Source organism: Cygnus atratus, chromosome 25 (assembly GCF_013377495.2).
Source record: "Cygnus atratus isolate AKBS03 ecotype Queensland, Australia chromosome 25, CAtr_DNAZoo_HiC_assembly, whole genome shotgun sequence".
Classification (NCBI taxonomy): Eukaryota; Metazoa; Chordata; class Aves; order Anseriformes; family Anatidae; genus Cygnus; species Cygnus atratus.
The window spans coordinates 4,994,737-5,019,939 of record NC_066386.1 but is presented as its reverse complement, the minus strand read 5'-3'; the positions used below and the strand labels follow the sequence as shown (position 1 = coordinate 5,019,939).

Sequence of the window (25,203 nt, the reverse complement as noted above, 5' to 3'; positions counted from 1 at the left end):
TCACTCAGAGTCATTTTCGTGTGTCCAGTAATTGTCTGCTGGCCTGATTTACAGCAAGTTTGGGATTCATCTGAATAAATGTGGCCATAGCAAGTTTGGTTTTTTACAGCTGAACTAGTTGTTTAGAAAACAAACACACAGATTGCTGTGTGAGCCCAGAGCTGCTCTGGGAGGAGGTAAGTGTCATCTGGGCTTTGTTAACAAAAAAGAAGTATAGAGAATGAAATCCATGTGTAAAAACCTGAAGTTAGAGTAGGTAGAATTTGCCTCACTGATTACATTTCATACTGAAATATCTTCTGTTTTCTAAATGTTTGTCGTCTTCTGGTGAGACATTTTAGTCTCTAGTGAAACTTCTATGGAGACTCCATTTTTGGTGTTATCAAATATGTATTTCATCAATGTAGAAGTTGCTCAGGTAGCATCCTTCACGTAGTTAATGTGCAAGCTTGTTACTCCCTTGACCAATGTCTTATCTGCTGTGCCACGAACAGTGCATGTGCTATTAGCTGTACTTTGGGAACAGAAACTGCCTTGCTGGGTGCAGCTGAGCATTTGTTATGGTGTTTGTTTTTTTTTGTTTTTTTTTTTGATACAGTGCTCATAGTCCATGTGAAACTTATTAACATGTCCTTTCTGCAAGCTGTTCTGGATTGTAACAGTTGTGTAGGTTTCACATGCAGTAAAAAAACTTTTTTTTTTTTTTTTAAAACAACTGCTGTAGTTTGTAAAGCAGATCAGTCTTGGTGGTATAGCTTTGCAAGAGGGGGCTGGTGCATCTTCTGGAGGTCCTGGTTCTGTTCTAGAGTCCATCTTTGACTTCCTTTGTATCTTGGTACCTTATCTGTATAATGAGAAAACTGTTTGAAGGTGCCTAACAGCATACATATGTCTTGTTACATTTTATTCATTTTTTAATAAGATAGCAAGATTTAGGCAGAAATTGTTTACTGTGAGGGTGGTGAGGCCCAGGCAGCCCAGAGGAGCTGTGGGTGCCCCATCCCTGGAGGTGCCCAAGGCCAGGCTGGATGGGGCTGGGGGCAGCCTGGGCTGGTGGTGGGGGTCCCTGCCCATGGCAGGGGTTGGAATTAGATGGGCTTTAGGGTCTTTTCCAACCCAACCCATTCTAGGATTCTATGATTTCTCCTAATGGGGCTTATAATTTTTACTGACACGTACATCAGATATGTCAGTATTACTTATAAATTGAATAAAAACATGGAGGGCAGCATGCTATAGAAGAGCCGTGAAGGCAAAGTAAATCAGAATTGAGACGAAAATGTCTCCATCAGATCTGCTGATAAGCTCTCTTTCTGCATTCCTCCCATGGAAGATTTTAAACATGCATCAGTTCTGCTGTCACATGTGCTGTTATCCCAAGTATATCTTAGCAAGTGGAAGGCACCTTTTAACCTTTTCCTTGGGTGGTAACTTCAGAGCAAATGTCCGAGGCACTCCATAGTGTTTGTTATCACACTTCTATGGTGCACGATCAGACGAGGATTTTAGTGTCCTTGGAGAACTCATTTTACACAGCTTCCAAGCCTGCATTTAAAGTCTTTTACCAACCCCTTCCAAAGATGAAGACCACTGAAATTTTCAGTGTGTAGGTGAAAAGCTTGTCTGTTGCTGAGCATCATTTATTCTTAGTCTAACTTCTTCAGCTGAAAATAAGAACCTGGTGGGGGTTTTGTAATTCCTCAGTTTATGCTCCTTGTAGCAGCATAGGTTCAAATCCCATTTGCTTACTCTCCACTGAGGGCATAGCTTTTGCCTCCTTTCACACATGATCTTACTGAACTGCTCAGACCTGGCTCCAGTTTGTAAAAGTGATAAAATATTTTTCTTTAAAAATGTTTCCCTGGCTATAGAATGTCCATAAAAAAGGAAACAGAACATGCAGTTTTAAAGCTTTAGACCTGCAGAACAGAGGAGAAGCAGCAGGCTGCTGAACTGTTGTATTTTGCCATGCTTTCTGTGGATGTCATATGCTCAGGGCACCCTACAGGTATTTTTGAACACTCAAACCTTATTCTGCTTGCTCTGCTCCCCAGTTTTAAACCTGATACTTCTCTCGTCAGCTCACAAATTGGCTGCTTTTCCCCGTTAGGTTTCTCAGGTTGTTCCCGTCTGAAGAGGTGACTGAATCCTTGGTGTGGTACCTCCTGAGGTGTAGGCAGTGATTCCTGCACAGAAGTGTTAGCACAGTGTTTCCCTGACTGTGCCTTTGTGCAAACCTTGTGACCTGGGGCATGCTCTGGTTTCAACCTGCCAGACATTTCTTCCTTGTGCTGTCTTGAGCTAAAAACAAACTTGAAGTGGGCGCTTGAGTTAGTTACCGGTTCTGGGGCTTTCTTATTGTCCATCACCCAAAGCAGGAGCGTAATCTGTCCAAACACAAAAGGTCAGTGACATACAGTGGCAGTCAGGGAAAAAGCATTTGTCTGGCTGTGAAGATGCCTGGTCTTTATCAAAGATGTATTAAGTTTAAATAGGTTTTCATCCGTTGTCAAAGGATTGCAAAGCACTTTGACTGCTCTGTAGGGATAGTTTTTGTTGGTGGTTTTTTGTTGTCTTTTTTTTTTTTTTAACAACCACTGAACAGATGTTTTGTGTCCCAAAGTCAAATCTAGAACTTTGCTCTTTGGGTCTGAGCACCAGCTGAACTTCTGTACAGCAAATGAGAAGGATACTGGGCCAGCCAGGCATCTTCTTAGCCTGTGGGCTTTTTGTGTGCTGAGTTGAACTGATCACAGCTGATATACTCACAAGAGCCTTCCATCAGCCATCACCAGTCAGTGTCTGAGCACTGTGTGGTAACGTTCACATGGCATATGCAGGATGGACCAGCAGAAGTTGATTTCTATTGGCAGTTGATGTTTTCTGTTCTTTGCTCCCTGATTCTGTTATTTATAAACCCTGTTATTGCATAGGCCAGCTTGGAATTGGTGTGTGCTCTCTTGGTTTGAACTCGGAGGCAGCCAGACATAGTACTGTCCTTTTATGCAACCACACGGGCAATGAGAAGTCTTCTGAACTTATGGCAAGCTTTGCTATTAAAGTGTGAGTTGTAAAACCATTGGAACTGTCAGTACAGTGGCAGAGAATGTCACTAAACCCACAAGATTTCTTTAAAAATAAAAATGAAAAAGAGGGAGAAAAAAGAGAGGATTATCCTCTGAGAAGTCATCTGTAATTGAGCTTTTGGGAATGGAGCTTTAATCATGCTTTTAAATTTAATGAGGATTCAGCTATTTATAATGACAAATTCAGCAGAAAAGGTAAGATAGGAAAGCTGTGAGTGTTGGTGAGTTCTGTGTACCTTAATTTTTGGACTCCAATGGTGCAATTACCCCAGACTTCTGGAATTTGATCATAGTCTTGTATGATGGATGTTGAGAACTTTCACTTACTGAGAGGTGTAATGCTATTAATTTTATTTTAAGTGGTGTTTTTAAATGGCCATTTTCTATTTTTCGCTTGTTGTTAGCTGAAGCTTTCCAAGGTTGGTTCCTCTCTTCTTTTGTTTCTCCTTTTGTGAGACTTATTCTGTTGTGTGGACAGGGTCGCAAGCTTCTCATCATTGGAACCACCAGTCGCAAAGATGTCCTGCAGGAAATGGAAATGTTGAATGCTTTCAGCACCACAATCCATGTGCCCAACATTGCAACAGGGGAACAGCTGATGGAGGCTTTGGAGGTGAGAAAAGTTAATGGATGACAAACAATCTCAAAACTTGCTGGAAATGAATGATTTTCTGGTAGATCTGCATTTTGGAACGCTGTCCCACTTAACTGTGTCATAACAAGTATCAAGCTTCCCTGAATTACTTTTTCATATGATAAATGAAGGCAAAATGAGAGAACAGTAGATCTAGGAAAAAAGTTTGTGGAGTGGATTGAAAGATTTGAAGGACATGGAAGTGTTTAGTGAATATGATTGGGATACTTCTGGGAAAGCTAAGCTTTCGTGAACTGGAAGGTCAAATGAAGGTGATTGGTGCTGAAGATATAGATTCTTTGTAAATCTGCACTCTAAATGGCTTATTCTATGCCATAGTGGAAATTGTAGTGAAAATTGAAGGCTGTTTAAAATAAATTTAACAGGCAAATCTTTTGTGCAACCTGTTACCACCGTGAAAATATCACCAAAGCCTGAAAGATAAAGCCACTCTTGCAACAGGTTTGAAAACTTACTGTGACTTGAGCTACTGTGTTCCTTCTAGACTCTAATCTGGAGAAATCCTGGAATGAGTCATAAAAGCAAATAAGTAACTGGCTGATAAGAGATGCTATGAAAAGAACAATTGTGGAATAAAAGAATTTAAGTGTTTTGCCTTGTCTTCAGACAAGGCAAAAAATTGTCCTTCTAAGCTAGAAAATGCACACTAGCTTCTTGTTTGCTTTGTCCTGAGTTAGGTAGCATTATTCCTAATGACGGTATCCTGATTTATTTATTTTTCCAGCTCCTGGGTAACTTCAAAGACAAGGAACGCAGCACCATTGCACAGAACGTCAAAGGAAAGTCTGTTTGGATTGGTATCAAGAAGCTGCTGATGCTGATAGAAATGTCATTACAAGTAAGAATTTTTCAGGTTCAGGAAGGAGTGGGGTAAATATAGCAGTCTCGGGTTCCCGCTTGTCTGCAGACTCCTACTTCAGCTGTGTGGTGGGAACCTTTGGATAGGTTGAGAAAAGAGCTTCGGTGAGAAGAAATTTTCAGAACAAAGAAATCTCCAGGTCTTGGTCCATGGAGAGATCTTTAAAAACCACAGTGCCTATAGGCTGTTTAGAGCTGCATTTCAGAGGAGAGCATCTGGCAACTAGAGGGATTGGATTAACTTACCTTTCATGAAATTTCTTCTCTACACTCAGCATGCTAAGCTTGCAGATAGCAATCACTTAGTGTTGCGGGTTGTTTTTTTTTTTTTAAAGAAAAAGGTGCCTGTGCAGGTGTATGTGCTCTTTCCCTGAAGAAGATAAATCTGTCAGGCTGTTCAGCTGCTCTTCTCTTTATTTTCCACTTTCAGCACTTTAAAGAAAATAATTGCAGAGGGTAGAAATATGTAGCTCTTAACCCTCCCCCGCACCCATCATCTATGCCTGCAAGCCAGCCATCAAGCTTGTGCTCGACAGTATATGCATGCTAAAAATGAGAGGGTGTAGCATGCAGCCCTAATCCTCTGTGGCTGACATTTCAGCGCCCTTCTGAGTCCTCCCCCCCCGCCCCCCCCATGCTCTCTTTTCACATCAAATGGATTTAGTGCAGCTGAGTGAACTGTCCTTAGATCTTCCTAGGAGAGGCTGAGCATAAGCTAAGAGGCATGTAGTTTAGCAGCATATAAGTCATGTATCCCTCTGTTCACTATTCACAATTCTGTTAAAACTTGCACAGCACTAAGGATATGCTCTGACTAGATGTCACCTCAGGGAATAAAGTCATTTATCTAGATTACTTTTTCCTCTTCTTCCTTGGCTTTTAATTCCATACCTACAGGCAAGTCAGTAAGTCATTGCTCACATGTATTAAATGTATTTAAGGGGTGCAGGCCTCAGGGACTGCCTGGCTGTCTTGCAGTCCATTTCACTTAGCCTTGACAATGGATTCCTTCTTTTGATGCAGGACGTTTTCTTTTGCTGCTCTGACCTTAAGTGTTGGTTTTTGTCAAAAGTGAAGGTGAAGGTTATGTAAACTGTGGGCAGTTGTGTATCTGGTGTGTGGGTGGAGATGCTTACCCCAGACTTGTTCACAGCATCGCCCTGTGGCTGCACACCTAGGACACTGTAGACAGGGAGTCTTCAGGCTCTGGGCAGTGCAGACAGGTAAACTGGTGTTGTGCATTTTTTTTTTAACCAGGTAACAATTTTGTAGATGAGCCCATGATCAGTCAGGCTGGGAGGAGATGGGCAGAACCCCCATGTTCGTGCCACTCCTGAAATGTGGAAGTAGTAGAAAAGGAAGGGCTGTTACTGCCAGCATAGATGGTTGGTAACCCACCTATGTTACTATACATGGGTGGCTGGTAGTGGCGTGACTTATGTTACTACATTCAATTTGGGTGAATAGTATAGGGAAGTTAGATACAAAGATGTTCTGTTGTAAAAGATCTGAGCTGTTTACATGTCTCCATCTTCAGAACTGCTATTAATACAGGAAAGCGATACAGGCTGTCACTAAATAGAAGAGTATTACCACGGTAATACCCAATTTGGGTTGCTTTTCCAGGAAATTTTATTAAATGAGATACTTAATTTTTCACTGAGCTAGAACACAGCTTTTTAGAAAGAGATTATTAGATCAGAAACCTGAGATCCTTAAAAATTCCAAGTGATGGACAATGTTTCTCAAAATGCAAGTGATTAGGTCCCATGGTGAATGAATTCTTTGCAAAAATAGTCTTCCTTCCTTCCTTCCTTCTCTGTGGTCACTGAATCTGTGTTTGTTTTACTAGACTAGTGAACCTAATGTGTTCTATATGTAGATATTCTTACACTGTTTAAATGACTTCCAGTTTGTTTAAAAGTCAAATCTTGCTCAACTTCTCTCGGTATCAATATCTTTTCTTGGAGTATCATGAACCGCTGCATTGCTTTGATGCCTTGGGTTGCTTTGTTACCTTGTTTACAAACCTTGTAAACCCACACTTTTTGGCAGCTTAATTTCCTTCAAACTGTGCTAATGCTTTACTTTGCTGTTTACTTTAATGTTGAACGGTTCGCATTTAGTGTCATATAGTTTGGTCATCTTGTTTACACTGTGAGTCCTGGAATGATGTTAAGTTCTTGTTCAAAAGAAGTGTTTGATGAATGGATACACTCATGGTCTGCCATGCGAATCCAGAAAAGTTTAGTTTAAAAGTGTCCTTGGCTGCTGTACATGGACCTCTTCATAGTGCTATCGGGTGCCACTTTAGCTTCACTCTGGCCTAACCCTGCAACCTTACCCTGGGGTGCTGCTGCATACATGAGCCTTCTTTTTCCACAGCTAGGGGACTGGTTCCTTTTGCTTATTTTGCCTGCCCATCTTGTTGCTCTTGGATTTAATTGTCAGGTCTTGCTCCTTCTCGGAGTAGGAGCCTGACTGAGCCAGGCAGCTCTCCAGAAAGCCCCTTTTTGAACCTTGAATGTTTCCTGATTTGGTAACTTCTGTTTAGCATAAATAAAACTTGCATTGCAAACAGCTTAAATTATTTTAACATACATGGGAATTTATTTTGAAAATCATCATGAAATGCAGTGTATGTTATACTAAACAACATACTGAGACCTATAAAGAGTTTGGATTTTGTGATAGCTTTACAGGAGTACTGTGCTGGAGTATCTCTTCTTCTCATGACTGAAGATTTATGAAGTCTCTCCAGTTTCCTTTTCCTCTAAGGACTCCCAGACATGTCCTGAGAACACTGCTTTACCTAGAAGCAGCAGCCATTTTCTTGCCACCTCTATGGATTGTGTCACAGACCTGGTCTCCACTCTGTTCTTCTAGAAAACCTTTCACCCTGTTTGATAGGAGCATTTCTCCTTTCACAGGTCACTAGAGGCTCTACTCAAGAGTCCTGAACCTGCATCCCCTTTGCACTCTGTTGACACCATCTTCTGCTCCTCTCAGGACAGATAAACCTTTTGCTTTCATGTCTGTGTTTTTTCAATTAGCTGTTTGATCAAGTTTGTCTTTGTTGCCTTTCAGATCCATGCTTTAGTCTTTTGGACAAGATATTGTGTAGGCAGAGGGATGCTGTTCTTCTACAGAATCTTTTGGGAAGCTCTGTTAGTACGGATGATGGACAAAGTGTTTTACCGTAGCCGCTTTCTTGTGTCTGAGTGAAATGAGTTGAGGGGGCAGCATCTTTGACTAGGAAGATGGAACGGTGGCATTGGCAAATCTGAAGCTGATGGCCTTAGCACATGTTTTCTAGTAATAAAAAGATTCATTTGTATAGACCCATCTCAGATTATGTTGTTGTATTTTTTGTTGTTACGTGGTGCAGCCCCCTGCTTAAGCAGGGCCAGCTACTTGGTCAGGCCAGAGTCGTTCGGATGGAGCAGATCTGAGGCCATTTGCCAGGCCTCAGTCACAGGCTTAGTCTTATAATCTGGGATTATATGTGTGGATTCCTTCCAGAGAAGGGCGATTTTGCAGGTAGCCCATGTTCAGGATGTGTGGCTCATGTGGCTCACACTTCAGTTGTCCTCAGTCGTTGTGATAGAAATGAGAGAACAGAAATAGTGACGGGTGTGCTTTCCCTTCGTGGCCAAGTGTCAGCTGGGAGAGATGGCAGAGAAGAGTTAGGCCAGAAGGGATGCTACAGACACCATCTTTCTGGTTATGTGGCACAACGGTACCATTCTTAATGCCCGTGTATCACACATTTCAAACACTGCTTTAGGTAGTAGGGCAGCCTTTCATTTCTTCTAGAATGCTGAACATTGCATGTTAAAAACCCAACTTAGTAGCTCAGTGATCCTCAGTAAGTTCTATTAAATCAACTCGTTTCAGTGAATTTATTTTTCTGACCTAAAAATAATTCAGAGTTGGTATTGACCTTGCTGAGAGATTTCAAAGCGATAGGAAGTTACAGATTTTTAGCTTTTCTTAGCACAAAGCAGAAATTCTCCTTAGCTGTTTCTTTCCTGCCCGCATCACTGGTAATACTGCTGTTGTTTTAGGATTTATTTTCTTCCAGGTTGTTTTTAAAGATATTTGTATTGCCCTCAATTGCAGTGGTCATGGCTTTAAATAGATGGCTTATGCACATCTGGAATTGGTGAAAATTTTCCTTTAGGGATATAACATGTGATATAGGAGTTAAATTCCCCTATTCTGCATCTTTTGTGGGATGCCAGGGTACACACTCAAAGTGTTTGCATGTTGTATTTTTTTCCTTTTTGTTTATTTTTTTTTATTTTTTATTTTTTTCCCCAGGATAAGTCCCGCTTTTACTTTCTAGTAGAGCACTTGCTCGTTTATTGCCAAGTGGTAGAGTTGGAAAAGGTTATAACAAGTCAACTTGATAGTACCATTCACTGACTGTTTTAAGAATGAACCCACTTTATTTTTGGCAGTGTATTAAAGATGCAAGGGGTTGCTGAAGATAGAATATACAAATATAAACAGAACTTGGAGCTTCTAGGCCAAACAAACTGCTGCAATACAATACTGTTGTCCCTCAGGGGTCTGTCTTGGGACTGGTGCTATTTAATATCAGCGACATAGACAGTGGAACCGAGTGCATCCTCATCAAGTTTGCTGTTGACGCCAATCTGAGCGGTGCAGTTGATACAGCAGAAGGAAGGGATGCCATCCAGAGGGAGCTGGGCAAGCTTGAGAAATGGGCCCTCGTGAGCCTCATGAGATTCAACGAGTCCAAGTGCAAGGTGCTGCACCTGGGTCAGGGCAATCCCAGACATGAGCACAGACTGGGTGAGGAACTCATTGAGAGCAGCCCTGCAGAGATGGACTTGGGGGTTCTGCTGGATGAAAAGCTCGACATGAGCCAGCCTTGTGCACTTGCAGAACAGAAGGCCAACTGCATCTTGGGCTGCATCAACAAAAAAGTGGCCAGCAGGTGGAGGGAGGGGATTGTCTCCCCTCTGTGCTGCTCTTTGTGAGACCTTCAGGGAGGCTGGAACTAGGTGATCTTTAAGGTCCCTTCCAACCCAAGGCATTCTATGATTCTGTGAACACAAAGATACTCTGAGTCCCAAGTTTACAACTTCCAAATGTTTATAGTGCTAACCCATGGTAACCTGACGTCGACGAAGGAGGGATTTCGGAGTGAAATCTTCAGTACAATTTCTGTAATCTTCAAAAACAAAAATAAAAAGAGGATTCTGTGATTCCTCAGGTTTGTCCCATGTTTTTCATTTTTGTATCTTGGGGCAGTCAGTGATGGCAATTTGCCTGGAGTCTTTCACTGCAGAGAGGATCATCAAGCTCATGCGTCAGCACAAAGGACTGGTGCAGTCACAAACTGTCTTCTGATAGCAGCCTAGATCTCTGCCTCCTTTGCAGCCTTTTTTCCCACTTCCCCAGAATGGAGATAGAAACAACAGGGGAAAGGCAGGATTGATCTTCAGGGTGTTGTTGTGGTTTAACCCAGCCGGCAGCTAAGTACCACGCAGCCGTTCGCTCACCCTCCCTCCTCCCTCTCTGGGATTGGAGGGAGAATCAGGAAAGTGAAGCCTGTGGGTTGAGATAGAGACAGTTTATTAGGACAGAAAAGAAAATAATAATAATAATGATAATAGTACTACTAATAATGTGTACAAACAAGTGATGCACAATGCAATTGCTCACCACCCGCTGACCGATACCCAGCCTATCCCCGAGCAGCCGGTCCCCCCACCCCAGCCAGCCACCCCTATATATTGTTTAGCATGACGTCAGATGGTATGGAATACCCCTTTGGCCAGTTTGGGTCAGCTGTCCTGGGTCAGTCCCCTCCCAGCTCCTGCTGCACCCACAGGCTGCCTGCTGGCAGGACAGAGCGAGAAGCTGAAAAGTCCTTGGCTTAGTGTAAGCACTGCTCTGCAACAATTACAACATCAGTGTTATCAACGTTATTCTCATCCTAAATCCAAAACATAGCACCCTGCCAGCTACTAGGAGGAAAATTAACTCTATCCTAGGTGAAACCAGGACAGGGGTGTTCCTGGATGATGCAGCTACAGCACAAAATTGGTACTGCAATTTCTTATAGCCTCGTGCTGTTTTTCAGCTTCCCTAACATACTAACCCAGCATGTACAGCTCCTCTCTAGTGCTTTGCTGCTGGAGCTGTAAGGAGGAAGGAAGGCAGAGCAAAAGTGGGTGTATCTTCAGTCCCTTCTGCTTCTGACTTTAATTTATGCTGCCCCATCTCTGGCAAAGGGCAGATAGAAGCAGACTTAGTGTGTGCCTGGCTTGTGCTGAGCCAGGCTAGAATCCTCTGTGAGGAATCATAGAGTCATTAAGGTTGGAAAAGACCTCCAAGATCATCTGGTCCAACCATCGCCCTACCACCAATGTCACCCAATAACCATGTCCCTAAGCACCACATCCAGCCTTTCCTTGAACACCCCCAGGGACGGTGACTCCACCACTTCCCTGGGCAACCCGTCCCAATGCCTGACTGCTCTTTCTGAGAAGAAATGTCTCCTGATCTCCAACCTGAACCTCCCCTGGCACAACTTGAGGCCATTCCCTCTAGTCCTATCACTAGTTATCTGCTAGAAGAGGCTGACCCCCGGTTCCCCACACCTTCATTTCAGGTAGTTGCAGAGAGCAATAAGGTCTCCCCCGAGCGTCTTCTTCTCCAGACTAAACACCCCCAGTTCCCTCAGCTGCTCCTCACAGGACTTGTGTTCCAGGCCCTTCACCAGCTTCATAGCCCTTCTCTGGACATGCTCCATGGCCTCGAAGTCTTTCCTGTACTGAGGGGCCCAAAACTGAACACAGTACTTGAGGTGCGGCCTCACCAGAGCAGAGCACGGAGCGATCACCTCCCTGGCCCTGCTGGCTGCGCTATTCCTGTTACAAGCCAGGATGCCATCGGCCTTCTTGGCCACCTGGGCACACTGCCGGCTCATGTTCAGGCAAGCATCAATCAGCACTCCATGATCCTTATCTTCAGCACAGCATGAAGCTAGGATGAAGCTACTGTGAAGATTGCCGTTAAAACAGAAATACTTAATAGAAATGGTTGTGTATGTTTCCAGCATGAGCATGCTACTCTTGTGCTGATCAGCTTTGTCTCTTGACTCAGTGTTCTGTCTTGACTGCTTACCTGCAGAACTTCTGGACAAGCAGGCTTATCTCTGGCCAGGCTAAAGCATGGGCAAACAAACTCATGCATGTTTCTAGTTGTCTTTGTGGCTACCTGGGGTAGCTTGCTTCAAACACTAATGAAGATCTGTTTTGTTTGGTGTGTAGATGGATCCTGAATACCGAGTGAAAAAGTTCTTGGCTCTTTTGAGAGAAGAAGGAACGTAAGTACTTTGTTAAAGCATTGATTAAAATTCTATTCTCCATGCAGAAACAAGGCTGCTGCTTCCTGTTAAGGGTAAACTGCACAACGGTATATCTGACATCAGTGTTGGCCCCTCCTGTATTTACAGAACTATATATAAGTTCTTATTACTATCAGCTATCTTAGCAGCTATATGCCAGTTTTTATGGGAGAGGGAGGTTCTGAAGACTTTCTGAGAACCTGCATGTCCGAATTCTTCGCTTTTCTTAATTTACCTGTGACTGCTAAAGTGTAAATGGGAGATTGGACTACAATTTAAGTTAAATCAAAAGAGATTCTGCTAGAGTTGAAATCCATCTGTTTATCTCAAATCTGGAACTTTGTCTTCTAATGCACGTAGGGCAGTATCTGCTGGGGAAACTCACAACAGTATCTGTCTTGGCTACATGTGAGTGAGTGGTGCTTTTATACATGTGCATGCTTTCTTGATGGATTTGGTTTCTTTTGCTAGAGTTCCCTAAACTGAAGATGGACCAAGTGCAAGATCAACAGCTGGAAAAGTGACCAACCTGAAGAATATACACTGGGATCTTTACTCTTCTGCTTTCAACACACTGGACAAAGTGAAATACTCCCCTGTTTACAAGAACCCAATGTGGAATTTGCATGTTTAGTGCAATACAGTATCTTTATTCTTTGTCTTTAATATACAGATGTCATGTGGAAGTGTCTTCTAGAACACTGTGCTTCTGTCTCTGTGCAGGCAAGGCTGCATTCTCATTTGATTTTAGCATGGGGGAAATGTTCTGTAAGTTTTGAAGCTAATGCTCACTTGTGTCCATCATCCACTTACTAAGATAGGGAAAGAAAATGTGAATTCTAGTAAAACCCAGTAGTCTGCGGTGAAGGCTTATTAAAGTACTACTCTGTTGTTCTGATTTGATGAACACTCTCTTCAGCGTTTTTCTTTGTCATCGTATGCCTCACTGAACATTGAGGCTGCTAACCTAAAAGTCAATGACCACAATAATTCAGCTCTAGAATTTCCTACATGCTAATATCCATTTTTACCCATTTTCAGGCCCAGGTATTTTGTGGCCTGATGAGAGAGAGACTGGCTACTTATATTAGGGACTGGAAGAAGGCAGGAAAGTATGTTGATCAGAGTAGAGGAAACTTTCAAATCCAGTATTTTAAGGCATTAAAACATGTTAATTCAAAAACAGTTTTAGAGATGCTGATTATAACCTGAAAGCTCATTTGTGCAGTGTAGATGGCAGTTTGGGCATTTGCAGGCCTCCTTATTATCCCACTTTTCTGCCATGTTACCAAAGGATGAAATTCCTCCTTAGAGATGAAGAGGAAGCCAAACTCTGTGGATGCACGAGATGTGTATTGCCATGTTTTTTGCACTGAAACAAAGGAATGTATCAAACTTTGTTATGTGGTCTTTCCCCAATAGTCATCTTGCATCAATGAGGTGCTGCTGCTGACGACTGTGTGAGGATACTCCCCTCTGGTTCTTTGGCTCCACATGTTTAATAAGGTTCATGGAACATACCTCAATTTGGTGGGGCATGAAATCAAAGCCATTTATGAGATCTTAGTCAGTGTAGCTTCCTTAACTTGACTAGACATGCTGCTCAGGACTAGCAGCTTGTACTCAAAGAGGTGTTCCCAGGGAAGGAGAGTACTTTACATTCTTTCAGGCCCAAAGGTGAAGGTACTCAAGTCCTTATTGCATACTTATGGCAATCGGAGTATTTTAGTCACTCCACTCTAGTTTCTTTTCCTTTGGCAGTGCTGTTGTATTGTGATGGCATTGTGAGTCCCAGTGATTATTATTCCTCTCATTTTGTGTACGATCTTGTGACTTTTTGTTCCTTTCTTTCTTCTGCTAGTCCTAGCAGAACACATTAACTTATATTTCAGAGTAAATGATGTAAACCTTATTGTGTCTATGTCCAGAACTATATTGATGAATAAATATCTTGTTCAATTGCACATTAATGGATTCAATAAAAAAGCACAACTATTTGTGATGGTCTGGGGGACATCTGTGTCTTTGGTGTTAGTCAGCCAGAGGTGTATATGTAGAGTGCTGATGAAGATAGGAAAGTGATTCCTGGGCTGCTGCTGCCAGAGGGATGCTACAGTTTGTACCTGAGCATCGATGGACTGAATAGATCTCAAAGTTTGGATAGCTTGACCACAGGTAGTCCTAAAGCAGTTGGCCAAGAAGACCATTTTAAACCAATCAGTTCATTCTAGTTTTCTGAACCTTGCACTGCTGAGGAAATCTCTAAGATGCATGTATGTGTACATGTGTGATTTATCACTTGAAGAAGGCCATGTTGGAAAACCAGGAAGAACTGATGGGCACAACCTGTTGTGTGGGTCTCCGTCTAAGGAGTTTCCTGCAGGTGGCGAAAGAGAACGAGTCCTATCACATTTTGTTTAAGATGCTGTGCCTGGGCAAGAGTGGCTTTACGGTGAGAACTACATTGCTTTGAACAGTATTGGCCAAATTCTTCATTGCCTACCTTATCCTGTTGCTGTGGCTTTTTTTTTTTTTTCATGAACCTTGCAGAAATGTAACTGTCTCACAAACTGAGCTGGTAGGCAGAGGCAAAGGTGTTTGAAAGTGTTGGGGTGTCTTTTTGAGAGAGAGAGTCATGTGGGGAAAGGGATGGGATGATGGACAAAGCTTCCACTCATAAAGCTGTTAAGCGTAAAAAGCCTGATGAGGGCAGACTTCTCAGTTGTGTGGATTATAACCACGCCTCGCTGATGCGTGTGTAACTCTGAAGGCATCACTGCTGCCGTGCCAGAGGAGGTGGTCCTCACAGAAGTGTGCTGTGTCCAGCGTGGTGCAATGAAACAGAGTTAGGAATTGGTAATGCACAAGCAGCGTAATACGAGAAGCAAACAGCACACTGCAAGAAGGTGAATGCGTTTGGTTTGTTTATAAATTGGGGATCAGTATAGAAATACAGATTTATTATTATCTTTTTAAAGCCTTAAAATAGGGAATTTAGGGCCACTGCTCTGGAAAATTGCATGCACTTACAGCATTGATAAGGTGTGGGAGATGTTACAGAAACGCCCACACAATTATTCATGCACAGGAAAAGATGTTTTAAGTGACAAACTGTGGGTATCAGTCTGTCCAAAAGGTGATTCAGTGACAGCTTGCAAGTGCTTTAGTGGGGGGACAATTTGAAGGCTAAAGGCTATTTTTATCTAGTAATCTAGTGGTGTATGCATGTTACGCGATGCCCCTCTGTAACTAAACACGTTAGCAGTCAGCTCTAAGATCTCATCACTGGCTGCATTTTGCTATCATTGTCTTGCATTCATGTGACTGTCCCTGTGTGTAAGTAACCGGGTGAGGAGCCACCACTCCTGTGGATGTCATTGGGCAGAACTCAAAGCACCTTAAGAGGCAAACCATACAAGCTGGCAAGTGCATGTTTTTGTTTTTTTACCTTCTGTTTAATGATGTACCACAAAAAAATGCAAGTTGAAATATATTTTTCTCCAAATATATATATTTATATAATATATAATCTTAGTTAACTCAAGTATATACATTGTATAATAAATAATGCTTATAAAAAGAGAAATTTTCTGAATATAAAATAAAAAAAAATCAACCTCTACAACTTTATACAAAACTTTGGATACAGCAGATTGATGGAAAAAGATCTTCCATTCAGTGCTAGAATACCTGGCTACAGTAAAATAATTACAAGGCAATAAATGTTCTATTTAATATTAAATACCTTTTCTCGATTAAAAACAAAAACAACAACAACAAAAAAAAACACAAAAGGAGTTTTGTTTAAAGTCAGGTACTTGGAGTCTTTCCAGACAGAATTTAATATATACGTTAAATAGAATGCATGTTGAAGATGGCTGATTTCAGGAACGTGGAGGTTTCTTAGAGCTCTGCTGTGATCTTTAATTTTAGAAAACTAATGCTTATCAGGGTGTTCAAACCCAGTAGCTCTTCATCATGCTCTGCAGAGGAGGGACTGAGAATTTTGGTCCAATCACAGGTGTGAGTGTCAGGGCCATGTACTCTGCTCTTTGTATGAGGGGTCTTCCATCATTTTATTGCTCTTTGCAGGACAATCGACTACTCCTTCCTGTGGACAAAGAAATGAGTGGAGTAGAAGACACAGCTATAGAGTTTTAGACATTTTTTGCAACTTCTATGTTAAACCACTGACACATGAGAATTGGCACTGGAACATGGGTATATTGGTCCCCTTATGTTGGAGGAGCCTGCCAGGAAAAAGAGAATGTGTTTGTTTTTTTTTGTTTGTTTTAATTTCAGTGTCAATACACCATGAAAACATGAGCCCAAAGTGAGGGGCAATGGGGTCAAGGAGCACTGGTGAGTGGGAAGAGGGACAAATGCTGGTTCTTCTGCACTGGGATGGGTTATGGGATGCGTGCGGCCACACCTGGGGCCCAAATCCCTGCTAAAGGCACGGAGCCTCTGTGCTTGACGTGGTCCCCTCGTGAATGAGTTGCTGATAACTTAAATCCCAAGGGAAGGAGAGGCTCTGCCTGGGACTGTGACTATTCCATGCAGACGGATAAAACTCTCACTTCCTCATCTGCCCTTGCCTCTCTCATGCTGGATGAAGTGGTTTGAACAAGTCTGTCAGATGGGAGAAGGCAAGAAGGCTTGGGCAGGCATTTCTTCTTGCTACAGCTTCTGTCTCCTCATCCGTTGTTGATGCTAAAAGCTGGTGTAGCAGCTAGCCTGGCGGACACCCCGTTATCAGAGAGATGCTCTGAGCTCGCCCTGGAACATAAAAAGTCATACTAGGGAATGCCTGGCAAATGGGTGCATCAGCGGCGTGCACCTGCCCAGATCACATCTTGGGCTGCCCTGGAAAGATGGCAGCAAAACCTTAAAAATCTTCTCAGCAGCTGCACGGCAAAGAGCACGCTGGAGCAGTGGTGTGATCCCACATGAGAGATAGCAGCGTCACCACACGGGCCCTGCTCTTCCCTGGGACTTGGGCCAAATGCTGAAGGAGCAGCTCTGGATTCTGGTTTCCTGCTGTGCTCCTCAGGGGAATTTGGGGAGGTGGCTTTGGAGCATGGGGAGCAGAGCGAGCGAAGGGGAGACGGGCTGTAAGGCTGTGTGTGTACTCAGGCTTGTTTCTCCAGCGTAACTTGGAGCTGGAAAGAAGGGGCCTGGCTGCTGGGGGCTGGCTCTTTCCCTGCTCCTCACCACAGCTGCTGAGGCCAGGCCAGCCCATGCCAGCAGGTGGGGGAACCTGGAGTTGTTTTGCTTTCACCATGTTAAATTCATTTCCACTTGAAACCCCGTATGAACATCTAGGTGGGCCAGACCTGCAGAGGAGGTCAGAACCGAAAGCTGTGCGTGCTGCGTTACAGCACACCGATGGCCGTGGCTGTGCGGGCCTATGGTGTCCCTGCGCTGTCCCTGCTTCTCCCCAGACAGCCTGTCATGCCAAGCAGCACAAGAAAAGTCAGCAGATAATTGATCTCATGTGTCTGCAGTGTCGGGTCTAGCCTCGGACTGTCTTGTGTGGGTGAGGCTGGGTGATGCTGTGAGTCCTCTTGGCAGCGCTGCGGCTGGCGGTAGGAGGGTGTCTGCTCCAACCAAATTGGCCAAGAGCACTAGGATTTTTTTTGTGCCATCCTCTGAAGTGTGAGGCCACCGTGTAGAGGCTGATCCCAGGGCTGGTGACCCTCTGGCCCTGCTCTGTAGCAACCTCCCATCAGTTGGAAACCTGCCTATGTTTACTTGCAGGTGTGGACGTCGTAGACACGTATGCACTCCTGGCAACTCACATAGCAGCACCAGTGGAAGATGCAGTGACACTTCTCCTTCCGTTTCTCAGTTCTGGTGTTATGGCCACGACCGCAGCACAGCAGGTCACAGCCGTCAATCCCATGTGAGGTGACGTTGCATGTTCTGTCCCTTGTCCCAAAGGATCCTGTCTCTGGGTTGGGCTCGCAAAAATTGGGGGAGTTCTCATAGTAGACCAGATCCCGCTCTGTCGGTGGCTTGAAAAGAGCATACTTGGCCCTAAGAGTTTCTACCCATCCCCGAGATTCCCGGTGCTTTTCAACCACCATCTCAGAAGCGCTGTCATATTTATCCTTCAGGTAGTCACCAATGGCCCGAAAGTCAGGCTGGGCCCACCAGCAGGTCTTGACCTCGCAGCTTCCCGAGAGACCGTGGCACTTGCACTTCAGGTGCATGTGGTCCAGAATGGTCTGTCCAGGGGAGAAAAAATAGGCAGTCAGCAGTGGATTACAGTGCCGTGAGCTGGTTTTGAATCACTCCCCTCTGCTACCTGGATTCAAACATCTGATCTGAGCTTGGTCTGGAAGGCGTAGGGTAGCAGTTAATGCATGGGAGCTTTGGCATGTGGCAGAAATATCTCTAGCTGGATATGTAGCACTGGAAAAAACACTTCTAAGGTGGGCAGCTGCTTTAATCCTCTATCTAATCCAATCTAATGCCAAGGTCTGATCCTTGCAAGGGAAGTGCTGGGATCTTCCCTGTCCTGTGTGTTGGACAATGAGAGCCCAGAGCAGTTGAGGGCTGGAGGATGTCTCTGACACCCAGATGTGGACTGACCCCCTTGTCACGGCTTTGCTAATAACCCTTCATGTTATGCTGAGTGTACTGGTTTGCACTAGAAAATGAATGAAATTGTGAATCTAGGGACATTATACTCTCTCTTCCCCAGAAATCTCATCCATGTGGTACAACATAATCATTGATTTTTATTAAAATTGTTAGACTTGCTTTTTTTAACAGGAAACTGGAATCATTTAACACAAGTTAGAGATTTGAGCTGATGCCCTTCCACTTCTGTCTACTGTACTATGGAAAAGTGATCTTGAGAGTTTGCTCTAAGCAAGGTCTCACGCTAACATGGTTAAAACACACTCAGTTTGCAAATGGCCCTGAGCAGACAGCAGCACAGGTGCCTGCTTACAGCCAGAGTTACCAGGCTGGGGCTGGTTGTGCTGGACACTAGGCATGCTTTAGCTCTTCTTAACCTCCACCTGCAGGTTAAGAAACCTGCACCTGCAGAGAGTGGAAATGCTGTGCCCTGGAAACACCCCTAGAAAGCTCCTGCTTGGGCACCGTTGCAGTCCAGTTCTGGAGCCAGGCTGGGCCATCCTTGCAGGCATGGATGGCCACCGCTGGGCCCGTCGAGCACTCACCGTCCTTCCGGCCTCGTTATTGTGTCTGTTCATGGCCGAGCGGGCGTCTGGCCGGTTCTCTCGAGCATCTGCGAATTCCCGGGATACCAGCACACCAAAGTCGGCGTCCTCGCTGCATCCCCCCCATTTCCAGCCGTCTCCCGGAGGCCCTTTGTGGTGGGAATCACAGCCGCAGATCGTGGACGTGCCCTCGGCACAGGAGCGGGTCACAGCGAAGGCCACGCCGGCTGATGCGATGGCGTGGACAAAGGCAGACTCTCGTGTGGCTGGGAATAAAGAGAGCCCATGGGATTATCTGTCATGCATGTAGCACTTTTTTTTTTTTCCTTCCCAACATTCTTCAGCATCTTCTACATCTCATTAAATCACTAAACATTATTTTACTCATTTTGCAATGAACATTTTTGAATACAGTGCTGCTGGCTGGCATTGCCCTTTGAAACACGTAGGCAGGATCAGCAGGTAGGAGAGAAGCGTGGCTCCAGCTCTGTGTATCACAAGTGAGGTATGTGATCCAGCACAGGGGACCCTGCTTAAACCAAATGCCGGCGAGAGCTTAAAGGGCCTTGGGAAAGAGTTACTGGAGTAGTTAATAAATACCCTGGTCTAGTGGGAGGTCTCCCTGCCCATGGCAGTGGGTGGGAACTTGATCTTTAGGGTCCCTTCCAACCCAAACCATTCTGTGATTCCATTCTGTGATTGTTTCTGGTCTGGAAACCCAAAGAGGACTAAGGGACTCAGTGCCTGGAATTAGCCCAAGGGGAGATGAAGTAACTTCTCTACATGCTGAAACGGAGAAAAGGCTTCAGATGAGACAGAATAGATGATGACAGAACAAAGCCTAAGAGCTAGTGATTAAAGTTAAATGCATCTAGACTAAACTAAATGACTTTACAGCAGCGGATGCTATTAGCCACCAAAAAACCTTCTTGTCACCACTGAACTCTGTGTACGATGGCACCAACATTGTCCCAGAGATGCCACACACCAGCCTGAACAGCTGTGAGCAAAGACAGACCGTGGGGCTGCAGACTGGGGCCCTCCCCACACACTGTGGTTTGGAGACACTGTCCCCATTTGAAATTATATTTCAGAATTAAGCTTGGACTTTCTCATCCAGAAAATGAGTTCCTGGACGAGGTCCCTTCTGACCTTTTGCAGGCAGCAAGAGACTGTCGAGGTGTCCAGCCTGCCATGCCAGTGACAGCAGAGGCTTTTTCACCTCCTGGTGGGGGACAGACAACAGGATGAGACAGGCTGAGAGCTCAAGATGGGATGCTGGGCCTGGTTGAGTCACTTCTGCTTCAGCTTCATGTGTCGGAGTATCTTTCCAGGCTGAAATGCCCTTGCAGAGTGGCTGAGCTGTTCACCTACGCACATTTAACCCACCTGGCTCTGTAGTAGACTAAAACCAGCTGAGGGTGTGTAGGAAACCTTGCAGTTGCTCATTAATTAGTGAACAATCCTGGAGGAAATCAAAGCAGATGAAACTCAAGTGTGATGAAGCAGGCGAAATTCTGAGTCTGTAACTATTGGCATTCTCCATGTACACAGTCGCAGTGAATAAATTTTGACAGGGACAAAGCTAGAGAACTCCTGAAACCACTGAATGCTGAATACAAGGTTAAATAAAATGTCCAGGATGCCCGAGTGGGCTGGGAGCTAGGAAGGGGAGCATGTGTGGATTCTCTGTGCTAATGAGAGGAAATGTTTCAGAAGAACAAAGATATACCCAGAATCCACATGAAGATGAAGGTGCAGGGGGTTTAATGAACTGCAGCATCTCTGTCCATCACCTCTTCCACCCATGGCCATGGGAGGGGAACTTTCAAGCCCTCCCCTTCTCTGGTCGTTCTGTGGGGCCTTAATCCAGAAAGAACGTGGACTTTGGATGACAGCAGCCAAAATGCACATGGGTATGGGAAAGCCGCCAAAAGCCATAAAAATGTTTACATTGACTTGGTGTTTCAGCTTGTTGGCTCAGTGGACAGTGAGATTGAACGTACCCTCAGCAAGTTTGCCAATGACACCAAGCTGTGTGGTGCAGCCGACACACTGGAGGGAAGGGATGGATGCCATGCAGAGGGACCTGGACAGGCCTGAGAGATGTGGCTGTGCAAACCCATGGCCCTGCACTTGGGTTGGGGCAATCCCAAGCACAACCACAGGCTGGGTGGAGAATGGATTGAGAGCAGCCCTGCAGAGCAGGGCCTGGGTGTGCTGGTGGATGAGAAGCTCAACATAAGCCAGAAATGTGCGCTCGCAGCCCAGAAAGCCAACCGTACCCTGGGCTGCACCAAAAGCAGCGTGGGCAGCAGGGCGAGGGAGGGGATTGTGCCCCTCTGCTCTGCTCTCGTGAGACCCCACCTGGAGTCCTGCATTCAGCTCTGGGACCCCAGCACCAAAGCTGCCTGCTCTGTGCCTGAAGCCTGCAAGCTCACATCAAGTGCCTGAAGCCAAGGAGCTGCTGCTTTTCCCTGTGCCCTGAAACCTCTCCAGCAGCCCTGCATGCTGCACTGCACTCTGTCTGAGCACCACAGCCGTTCCTTCCTCACCCAGTGATGGGTTCCAGAAACATGAGGACCATCTGATTATGATGAGTTGTTCGGGGCAGAAATGAGAAAAGCCCAGTATTGAAGTGCACCCCTTAGATGGCAGTGTGGGTGACTCTCCTGAATAGCACACCCAAAGCAGTAGCTGGAACGAAGCCATCAAGACAGATTTTCCTAGCTTCCTGCTACCAGACAAAACTTACGAGATGTTAGAAGCACCAAAGAAACAATACTATAAATGAATATAGCCCTGTTGAGGTTCTCTTTGGCTGTTCTTGGTCCAAATTGCAGAGCATTTTTTGGAAAAGAGAAGATCTCACAGCTATTCAATCCAGCAAGACCTGGTCATGGAGAACTAAACGCAGGACTGACTTACCTGCATCCCTCATGCAGCTGTGCTGCTGAGGCAGAGTAGAGTGGGTTGTCTGAAGAACGAATGAAGAGAACAGGGAGAGGCCACCAAAAATCATTGAAGACCTAGATCTAGCTTTAGATGATGGAAAAGGGGATGGCCTTGTCTGCTCCTAAGTGTACAAATAAATGGTGGCATTTTCCTACCATGTGTTCTTTGAGTTTAATGCCACCTCATGCTGGTGCTCTGACTGATGGCCCTTTGATAGCAAGCAAAGGTCTAACTTCTTTGAATTTTCAACCTGAACCATTTTTTTAAAAGCCTAATCAATTTAGACCCTTTGTTCCTGAGCTCACATTGGTTTTTGCTTCAAGTAGTCTTTTATGGTTCTTGCATTTATTTCATGGTAATTTTTTTTCAGAGCAAACCTGACATTTTACTATGTTTCAATATTTGTTTAGTTTTTCCATAACATGTTGTCTGCTCACTCATCAGCCTGGCTACCCATCTCTGCATTTATTCCTGGGTTTCATTCCTCTCTCCGGAATAGTGAGGAGAAGCAAATGGTTGTGCCCAGCTGAGGACTGTGACATGAAACTTTGCTCCCTGGACTTGGGAGTCTGAGGTCTTGCTTTAGTGAGACCTGGATGCTCAGCTACAGGGCTCTGCTCAAGATGTTTTTAAAGCTTTTTTTTTTTTTTTTTTAAGTCAAATCAGATAGTATTGTACTATTTCTACGTATTTTGAAATCAACAGGAGTTTGACCATTGACTTCAGTAAGGCTGTACTAAATACAGGCTTTTCCAAGCATTTTGAAAGTAATATCTCAGTCTCAATTTTTTCCTTAGGGACATTTTTTTGGTCACACTGTTTCAAAGCATACGGCTGAACCATACTTTCCAGTGGGTCAAAGTCTGCATAGGTACAGCACCCTGGTGAATGACACTGCCGTGCTTTAACCCCCCACAGCATCTCATAAAGATGAGAGCTTCTCCCTCTGGGATAGGGTTGTCTCAAAACATCTCCAATGGATATAGTGGAAGTGCCTTTCTCTCCCTGAGTGCTGGAATGGCCCAAGGCAAAATTGGGCTGCCCTTGATGGCCGTTTTCTCTGCCTGCACTCTCTGCACAAGGCCTTTGTCTGTCTTCTTCCTCTGTGAATTTATGCAGCTAATTTAGCACCTTTTCATGAATTCTTTTAATCTTCTTCAAAGTGTCTTTCCTTCTGCTCACTTACATTTCATCTTGGCCTTAAACATGGCTTCCAGCCCTATCTTCTGCAATGCGTTGGGTAGGAGAGGGAAGCAATGGGGATGTTTGGATGCTGTCTAAGCAGCTCGGAGACCAACTGGCCCAATGTGCGGGAGAGTGGAGTTGTGCTCAAGGTGGATGGTCAGTGGCTGGGATGTTCTGAGTACCACTGCTGGTGGATGGTGCCTCGGGTACACTGCAGGAGACATTTCCAGGTGCCTCATGGGTGTAGCTCACCTGAGTAATCAGGGCAGTATTCAGTGGATGCGGGATGAAACCAGAATTTTTCCCTGACTCAGACCCTGGAGACTGTCCCGTCTTCCCAGAGCAGGGGTCATGCTCTCGCCTCCTGCCCTGGGGAGGTCTTGGTTGTGCCAGTTTTTGCTCCTTGGCCCGTGGTTTTCACTGCTGAGGTGCAATCTAGCTCCTGGAGCATCCAAAAATCAAGCCTCTCAAGCTGATCTAATTTCACCTCTTGTAGGCACTAGAAAGAGGCAACTCATGGGTATGTGCCAGCCAAAGAAACACGTCTCTGAAGTGATGTTGGGAGCTCAGATCTATGATGCCAAACATAGTCCTAAATCAGGGCTGCTCAATCCTGTCTTTGCTGGTGGGATTGTGCCATAGTTTTCACTTTCTTTAATTCAAATTCTTCTCTCTTTGCCATCCCTGCGTCCAATATGCCAGCAGAGATCCAGCCTCTGTCTGCCAAGGCAAAGCCTGTTTCCCTTAGTTATTTTTTACTGCTGCTCATAGGGGGACCACTGGGGGCTGTGGGCCACAGGTTGAAAATCACTGATCTAACTTAAGTTTTCAGCCTGACAAAGGCTATTTGGGTGGCCTGTGATCTAAAGCAGATCAGATTAGATGAGCTCGTGAGCCCTTCTGGCCTCAAACCAGGACAGCTTGGGGGCAGAGGGGGAGGACACCAACCATTCTGCTTGCTGACATGCCTTTGCTTTGCACCCTGAGGGTAGGGAAAAGCAATGGGCACAGGCCGAAGAGCCACTGCGTGTTTCGAAGGTCTCTCTTTAAAGAGCGTGGCACGGGGACAGCGGGCTGTGTGACAGTGGCTGTGTTGGCGCTGCGCTGCGGACAGTCCCCATGAGCTCAGCTGGGCCGCACCGTGCTCACCAGGCAGTGGCACAGTGTGCACCGGGGGCCGCTCGATGGCCGCCGGACCCCAACGCCTCCAAGCCAGCCCCTGCAAGTGGCATTGGGGCAGGGAGGGGGTGGTGGGGAGCGAGCTGCGAACACAAATGCGTCGCCTTGAAATTCTCCCCTGGGTCTGGGCAAGGAGCCGGGAGAATTTCCCAGAGATGAAATGAGGGAGCAGAGTTCCCAGAACCAGAGGAGGGGCTCGCGAGGGAGGATTAGAGCGATCTTGACAGTGCACCACTGCGACTGTCTCCCAGCCAGGCCCGTTACCTGCTGGGACACTCAATTTGCCATTGTTCCCGCGGTGTCACACTGTATTACCAGCATAATGCAGAATGTTTCCGCCGGCCAGCGTACCCACGGCACAGAGCACTGGCATTCCCCAGGAGCACCTCGTAGCAACGGGGCAATGTTCCCCTGTCCTGCCATCACCCTCCAATCCCGCCAGCCGGGCTGGGAAATCCCTATTGATGGCTCTCCCCAGCCCCCCGCCACCGGATCAGAATGGCTAAAGGGCGTGTGAATGGTGCAGCAATTTGAAACGACTGCAGTGCTGGGATGGTATCGCTCGCCCTGCCTCACAGTAGGGGAGGAAGCTTAGCTCTTTCTCATCAGTATAAGCTTATTTTTCTCTCTCCCTCTCTCCTTTCCCTCCCCCTCCCTTTAAGCTGTTGAGTTTATATCAAGACGGCCCCTGATCCCACACACCCC

The 25,203-nt window shown here is 45.3% G+C and overlaps 2 protein-coding genes across 2 annotated transcripts in view; one reads left to right on the top strand and one right to left on the bottom strand.

The window, feature by feature from the left end:
- Nucleotides 1-13,983, top strand: part of NSF (N-ethylmaleimide sensitive factor, vesicle fusing ATPase) — a 78,086-nt gene extending 64,103 nt beyond the window's left edge. Inside the window, exons 18-21 of the mRNA XM_035566846.1 lie at nucleotides 3,565-3,699; nucleotides 4,466-4,579; nucleotides 11,910-11,965; nucleotides 12,458-13,983. Of these exons, the coding sequence (XP_035422739.1) occupies nucleotides 3,565-3,699; nucleotides 4,466-4,579; nucleotides 11,910-11,965; nucleotides 12,458-12,467 (315 nt within the window). The 3' untranslated portion in view covers nucleotides 12,468-13,983. The remainder of the gene's footprint in view (nucleotides 1-3,564; nucleotides 3,700-4,465; nucleotides 4,580-11,909; nucleotides 11,966-12,457) is intronic.
- A 3,753-nt stretch (nucleotides 13,984-17,736) lies between these two features.
- The window catches only part of WNT3 (Wnt family member 3), a 50,069-nt gene continuing 42,602 nt past the window's right edge, over nucleotides 17,737-25,203 (bottom strand). Inside the window, exons 3-4 of the mRNA XM_035566907.1 lie at nucleotides 19,180-19,445; nucleotides 17,737-18,216 (exon numbers count right to left, since the gene is read on the bottom strand). Coding sequence (XP_035422800.1) covers nucleotides 17,737-18,216; nucleotides 19,180-19,445 — 746 coding nt within the window. The remainder of the gene's footprint in view (nucleotides 18,217-19,179; nucleotides 19,446-25,203) is intronic.